Genomic DNA, 7,967 nt, shown 5'->3' on the forward strand with positions numbered 1-7,967 from the left:
TTATATTGTTTAAAAGTTTTATTTAAGTCATTGGATTGTAAAGTTTTTCTTAAAAAAGTTCAGCTATCGAGCTCCAAATGGCGATTCAACTATCAATAGACGGATTAGTACCCATCAATGAGAAGAAAAATATACCTTAGATCCAAGTCGATTTGACTGTTAGTGTCGAAGATCAGAGAAGAAAGTTATTTCGATTTTAGTTCACAGCTTCTAACATTTAAAGTTGTTTTATGAAAAAAAATTAAATTGTAGAAGGGAAAGGGAAAGAGAGCTTTTGATTAGTTTAAGCGGTGTAAACAAAGAAGGCCGTGCAATAGTAATTTTAACAATCTAGTGACTTAAATGAAAGCTTTGAATAGTTTAATAACAATTTTGTAACTTTTTGAAGTTGAGTGACCAAAATGTAAACTTACTAATAGTTTAGTGATCTTGGATGTAGTTTACCCAAAAAAATTTAATACTGTTTTATAACGTGTAAAAAGGGCCAAGTCAATGGCGAGAAAAGGAAAAACTGAGCAAAGTCCAAGCAAAGGACTAAATAAAAACGCGTTGGAAGGTTTTATTCCAACAAGTCCTATTAAACTATACATTAGGGGTCTCCCGTTCTCAACTCTTCCCAATTAAAAAAACACTCCTTTCCTTATCCCCATTTCTAAACAAAAAGATTTTTCTTTTTCATTTAAAAAAAATTGATCTTCCTATGGCAGTTGGAAGATTGAAACCTTGTCTAAAATTTTGTCTTCCTTTCTTGTTGCTGTTCTTCCTTGGGTTCACTCAAGCGCAACAAGGGTATGTAAATAATCTGCAGCTTGCCTGTGAAGATCCAACCAAAGACAACAACATAAGCAGAGGGTTTTCATGTAACGGTGAGCAAAGATCATGTCAGTCTTACATCACTTTCCGGTCGGAGCCACCTTTTTACAACACTGCTGTCTCCATAGCATACTTGTTAGACGCTCAAGCAACCCAGATTTCATCTCTAAACAACCTTTCAGCTGATGTTTCTTCAATTACCCCCAAGTCAATGGTGGTTGTTCCAGTCAACTGTTCCTGTTCCGGCACCGTCAATGACAGCTATTACCAGCATAATGCTTCTTACACTATGAAGTTTGATTACGAGACTTATTTTTCCATTTCTAATGATACTTATCAGGGTCTTACAACTTGTCAGGCAATGAAAGCTCAAAACCCCATTGATTATAGGAATCTAGAAGTGGGTAATAAACTTGTAGTTCCTATTAGATGTGCTTGTCCTACTCATAAACAAATTCGAGCTGGTGCTAAATACTTGCTTTCTTATATTGTCACTTGGGGTGATTCCATTTCTTCTATTGCTGAGACTTTTGGTGCTGATGAGAAGAGTGTATTGGAGGCCAATGAGTTATCTGAGGATAATATTATATTCCCATTTACACCTGTTTTGGTTCCACTTTCTGAAGAGCCTTCCATGATTAAACCGCCTCAAAGCTCCCCACCTCCAGCCTCAGTCCCCCGAATACCAACTTCCTCTGTTGGAGAATCAGATTCCAAGTCTTCTAAGAAATGGGTTTTCATTGGTGTTGGTGTTGGAATCGGTTCCCTTCTCCTTCTTGGCCTAGCAGGGTTCTTGTTCTGTTTCTTCAAACGTCAACGCCAAGCTCACAAGGCCAGGCCAATAGCTACTGCTTCACCACCACCAATGCCACCATTCAATCTGAAACCTTTCTCGGATTCAACAACTTACACTCCAAACTCCTGGTCTGTTTCAATATCTTCCCAAGGGGTTCGTCATGCAATCGAATCCTTAACTCGTTACAAGTTCGAGGACTTGAAAGCTGCTACAGGGAACTTCAGTGAATCCAACAGGATTAAAGGGTCAGTTTTTCGAGGTTCTTTCCAAGGTGATGCTGCTGCTATGAAAGTAATGAACGGGGATGTTTCTTCAGAGATCAATTTATTGAAGAAGATCAATCACACCAACATTATAAGGCTTTCAGGTTTTTGTGTACATGAAGGAAACACATACCTTGTCTATGAGTACGCAGATAAAGGCTCAGTCAGTGATTTGCTTCACTCCAACAAGTTCCAAACTTCATTTACTCTTTCTTGGAAGCAAAGAGTTCAGATTGCATACGATGTAGCTGATGCACTCAACTATTTGCATAACTACATAAATCCTCCTTATATTCATAAGAATTTGAAGAGCAGTAACATTCTCTTGGATGTTAACTTTAGAGCCAAAGTCACCAACTTCGGGTTGGCAAGAACTATTGAGGACAACGATGAAGGTGGATTGCAGTTGACAAGACATGTGGTTGGGACTAAAGGTTATATGGCTCCTGAGTACATTGAAAATGGTGTGATCACGCCTAAGCTCGATGTTTTCGCATTGGGGGTTATTATATTGGAGCTTTTATCAGGGGAAGATGCTGCAAATGCTGAAAAGAATGATGGAGAAGAGCTGTTATCTGCATCTATCAAAGTGGTGCTTGAAGGGGATAATGTGAGAGAGAAGCTCAAGAACTTCATCGATCCTTCTCTTGGGCCTGAATATCCCCTGGATTTGGCTTTTTCCATGGCTCAACTGGCTAAAATCTGTGTTGCTCATGATCTCAGTGCTCGTCCTTCCATGGCTGACGTTTTGGTCACCTTGTCTAAGATTCTATCATCTTCATTGGATTGGGATCCTTCTAGTGAGTTTGAACGTTCCACATCTCTAACCAGTGCCAGGTAGTGAGATGCTATTACATTGGTGAAAGGGCCCAAGTACCAAAAAGAATAAGGAAATATTGTGACATTTTTCCTGCAATAGTACTAAAATGGAGTTTTCAAAACAAGACCATAATGTCGTATATTTGTATGATAAATATTGTTTTGCAATGGAATAACTTAAGTTTCCCACAACTTCATTTACATTTTCATTATATACGTTACCACAAATTCCAGAAATGTTGGTCTTCGGATAGTTAAGCCAACTCGAAAGACATACTATACAAACTGAGATATAATCTCATATACGGAGACGGTAATTCGACAGAAAATAGAGTGCTCAACTAAACCTCTTCACGCGAAGTCTGAAACCAAACAATGGCAAGGGTCACAAGGGATGCATAAATCGAATTGGGTAACTTTTGCACCACTTTTCCAACACCAGGAACACCCTCAGTAGCCTTCTTTGTCGTCATGGCAACAGTTGGAGCAACAACCAAAGTGACAATCAGTCCCTGACTAACAACAATTAATGTGTCGGTCGTGAGCCGTTGAATGAATTCCACAAATTCTTCATTGTCAAGTTCTCCATCAAGGTTGAAGTCACACTCCTGCATAGGAAACAAATTAACTGATTTATACCATTAGCCATTACTATATAATGTTCATCTGTGAAATAGAGAATGGAAAAGACAAATTATAGAGAAAATGAAGGCCATTTGGTACGTAAATGCATCAATGTGTCACCTTCTTCCTATCAAATAATATCACCTTACACTCTACAAATATGCCCTTTTAAACTTCAAGAGCCCCCTGTTACCAAAAGCATTCAAGTTGGAAACCTGTATTCTAAAAAAAATAACAACATACATATAATATAACACAAGCAGCGACATCTCTTAAGCGGTAGCTAAGTCCTCTGACAGTGTTCAATTAACCATATGCATATATCCAGATATGCAGGAAAGTACATCCTCAAATGCAGTCTTTTCTATTGCTGCAATAAGTTTTGGGGTTACCTGCATCATTGATCTGACTTGCTCTTTCGTAGGTGAATCAAAGTGTGGTCCAGGCAAAAGCTTATTAATATCACTACAGAAGAAACAATAAAAAATCTCCGGTTACATGATTAAAGAATATGAAATGACTGAAATTGAAGAACTTTTAAGCAAAATTCCTCACTTGTACACAAGTAGGACAGCAATATATAGGTTTTCAAAAGTTAAAGTAGCGCTTCCTGATTGAACTGTGATACGCTCATAGACCTTGTCACTTATTTTCCTAATCTGTTTCTTTTCCACTCCTTCCCTGCACAAAAAAAGTTAAACATCAACGCATATAATATAATTACAAACAGAGCAAGGTCACTTGCTCAGTTCTCATAAAGTCAAATGGTGGTACATTGATCAGAAAATACCAAATCAGTAAAGCATAATGATAATGGTCTATATGACAATTAAGTTATTTGACTACATTAAGTAACAAGGAAAACAAGAAGCCTTCCAAGTATTAGTTAATTTAGCAGCAACTAACAATTCCAGTCAACCAGGTCATCTAAGAATCATATTCTAAATACCCATTTCTTCAAAAGGATAATTAAAGACATGTTGTTCCTTTTTCATATAATCTAGAAAGACTAACATACACATTAACATACTACTAAACAAAGAACAAATGAAATATACAAAAAAATTAAAGATTTCTAAAAATACCCTTTTATAATTCACATAAAAAAGACTAACCTCTAGGGGTCAACAAGGATTCAGGAACTTTGCTATTACAAATATCAAGAAAAAGGAAATTTTAAATTTTTTAAAAAATATTGCTTAAAAAGCTTACCGTGAAATTTGTCTAAGACTTGTCCCATGACTGAGTTCAGATGATGGCAGATATGAATTTGGTGGTGGGTAAAACAGAGGAGAAAAAATGAAGCAAATAAAGCAAAGAGCGGGAGAGGAGATTTGAGGCGGTGTCGTTTGGGAGGTAAGATTTTGGTTGGAGTAACGTGGCACATTCAAAGTGGAGGATATTAACGTAGAGAAACGATTATACAAAATAGTGACGTCACGTTATTTATATTCCTTTCTAATAATTTTATGTCACATCAATATTTTTATCTTAAATTTTAAGATTTTATTCTGAATCCTTTCTCCGTATCAGGAGAAAGAAATCCTAAAGGGTGATTTGCTTAAAAAAAAGTTTAATTCACAAATTAATGATTAAACTACAACTTTTTTCTTATCTTGATATATAAACCTTTTCTTTGTCACAATTAATATTTAAATTACATCTTTTTTCAAGTTAGTGTTTTCATTAGTCAAACCCTTAAGCTTATTTTAAAAAAAGACTTAATCCATAAATTAGTATATAAATTATACTCTTTTTTTAAATAATTTTTTTATCACAAACAGTACTTAAATTATTCTTTCTTTATTCATTTTACATCAAAATGTTATACCCATTAAAAAAATTCTAACCAAATAATAAACTATGACATTATATAAAATTAAAAAAATATTTTTAATTCTTCTATTTCTCTCTCATTAATTTTTTTCTTTTTTCCTTTATTTTTCCTTCCTTTATAATGTCTACTAATACCAATAATGCTCAAAATTTGCCCTCTCAAGATTGAGACGTTGGCGACTTAATTCTATTCTCAAACTTCACCACATGCTTGCTCAACTTAATGGGATCAAAAAAGTTATTTCATCGAACAAGACTAATGTTTTCAGAATTGGACTAAATCAATTGATTGATCGAATTGGGAACTAATTGGGGGTATTCGTCCGAAGATAGGGGTTGAAGTGATTAACATATAGACCGATATATATTGGTTGAACCAGTTTTCTCAATTATTTAAATATTTTATTTTTATGAATTTTTTTACTAATTTATTTGATTGAATTTGATGAACTGATCAAAGAAGGAACTGAGGCCTGACCGGTTTGACCACTGGTTTAATTTTGAAGAAAGAAAGAGAAAAGAAAAAGAATATATATAAGAGAAAATAATATTTTATCTTTTTTCTGTCACATAACAATTTTTAATTGGTTATCTTTTTTAAAAAATAAACTTAACGATTTAACTAACAATTGAACTAAGGGGTACCAACTACGGAAAAAATATAATTTAAGTGCCATTTGTAACTAAAAAAAATGTTTAGGTATCAAAATGAGAAAAAATAAGAAGGTATAATTTAATTACCAAGTTGTGGGATGTAACACCCCTAGTCCGAATCCAACACCGGGACAGGGCTCGAGGCATTACCGGAACTTTACACTTTCAATATACTAACTTGGATCACAAAATTTCATTTGAATTTAAAACCTTTTAATCATGAATATCTCGTCCCTTGTATAGGCCTTCGAGACCTATAACATATCGGAAAGCAATGCAGGACAAATACGGGCACGTTCGATTAACCTTGGGCTCCTTAGAAAATTTTCCTCAACATACAGGGACACACGCCCTTGTAGGTGGGCCGTGTGGACTCACACGCCCGTGTATCTAAAGGCACGCCCATGCCCTTCAACCGTGGGCAACACTGACTTATCAACACGGCCATGGAACACGCCCGTGCTGCCTGCCCGTGCACGAAACTGTCATTTTAACACAACTGTGGCGCACGCCTGTGTGGCCTACCCGTGCACAACTTTGAGCTAAAATTTTAAGTGCAAGGGACACACGGCCATAGCACACACCCATAGGAGGGAACCGTGTGTCACACATGGCCTAGACACACGCCCGTGTGTCCAACCATGTGGACTTTATTAGGCTATTTTCCAAGCCTTTAGTCACCCCTTTCTACTACTTGTGCCCAGTGGTTATCAAGTTTGAGAGAAAACATAATTTTACGCTTGTAAATAATCTTAATGAAAATAATTGTATGTAAACCTCGTATCATTGGTTTCATACAAAAAGGTTATTTCCCATCTAGCATTTATGGGTTCTTATGTGATTGTAGCACATTCAAAATTTGGCTCGTTTTTAAACTCATTGCCACTTGCAGCAACCCATCATAATAGAGCATAAACAAGCATATAAAGGCAGATCATAGCCTACTTTTAAATATGCCAATTTCCATGGCCTTATACAAAAAGATGAATGCATCTTTACATGCCTTCATTCGGCAATTCAAATGACACATATGACAAAATACTCAGAGCCCTATACACGCCATTAACAAAATAGAAGTGTCTTTATACCAAAGCTTGACTAGTTGATAGTGTGTTGCTTCTCCAACCGTCTTCCAATCTTTATGAGTCCTCGAGCTTTGTAAAATAGGAAAAAGAGAGGGGGTAAGCATTTTCTTGCTTAGTAAGCTCGAATAATCGGAAAGTAAACTTACCGATTAATTAGCATTCATGAAATCATCCATTATAAAATGATTTCCTATCACATGCACTCAACCAATGAGTTAGTCACATAATCATGTATCATGTAATTTAACTAGATGAGCTCATCATTCAACATTTCATTCACATATATATATCCCATGTTAATCTCGTTGAGTTTCTAGGAAATCTCGATGGAATACCCATTATCCGTCAATTCACACGAATGATCATTTCATATATATACACTCTCGCGAACCTCACATCATATGGCAGGATTACCAGTCCAGGCTAAATCCCCTATTATATGAACTCATAAGGTGTTGTCGGGATTACCAGTCCAGGCTAAATCCTTTATAACGACAAACACCCTTAGTGAACTCGGATCTGAATTACCAGTCCAGGCTAAATTCAGACCCTAATTGGATTACCCGTTCGGGCTAAATCCTAAATGCACATATATTCTTCGGGAGGCTTGATCATTCAAGGAACACCCGTCCGAGCTAGATCCTTTTCATACTTGAGATCACAGATTACTCGTCTGAGCTAAATCCTTACTGCAACACATGCAGGATCTCACTTCACATGTCAATAAGGGTTTATCCATCGAATTCCCTCTGTCGACCTCATCCGAGGCATTTTTCACATGCTGCCATCAATATGCATTTCCATAATATTTCATGCTAATAATAAATGCAATCATCATGCATTCATAAATCATTCAATTATGCATATTAGGGGTTTACTTTAAGTTATCCGAACTTACCTGGTATTTCTTTCGGAATTGTGTTTCGGTTATTCCGAAACCTTACGTTTACCACGATCGACCTACGAAATTTGTTCCCCGGGGTCTATAACAGAAAAATTAACTCATTAATACCCCACATTGTACATTTCAAGTTTTATATCTACCCCTGGTCCAAATGACCATTTTGCCTCTAACCT

At 36.2% G+C, this 7,967-nt stretch overlaps 1 protein-coding gene and 1 pseudogene across 1 annotated transcript; one reads left to right on the plus strand and one right to left on the minus strand.

Annotated features, from left to right (window-relative positions):
- The first annotated feature begins 502 nt into the window (after window positions 1-502).
- On the plus strand, window positions 503-2,883 carry LOC107939023 (protein LYK5). The gene has a single exon (XM_016872309.2). The coding sequence runs from the start codon at window positions 701-703 to the stop codon at window positions 2,711-2,713; it is 2,013 nt and encodes a 670-aa protein (XP_016727798.1). The 5' UTR covers window positions 503-700; the 3' UTR covers window positions 2,714-2,883.
- Window positions 2,834-4,555, minus strand: LOC107939024 (uncharacterized; annotated as a pseudogene).
- Between the last annotated feature and the right edge of the window lie 3,412 nt (window positions 4,556-7,967).

Source organism: Gossypium hirsutum, chromosome A11 (genome assembly GCF_007990345.1).
Source record: "Gossypium hirsutum isolate 1008001.06 chromosome A11, Gossypium_hirsutum_v2.1, whole genome shotgun sequence".
Taxonomy (NCBI): domain Eukaryota; kingdom Viridiplantae; phylum Streptophyta; class Magnoliopsida; order Malvales; family Malvaceae; genus Gossypium; species Gossypium hirsutum.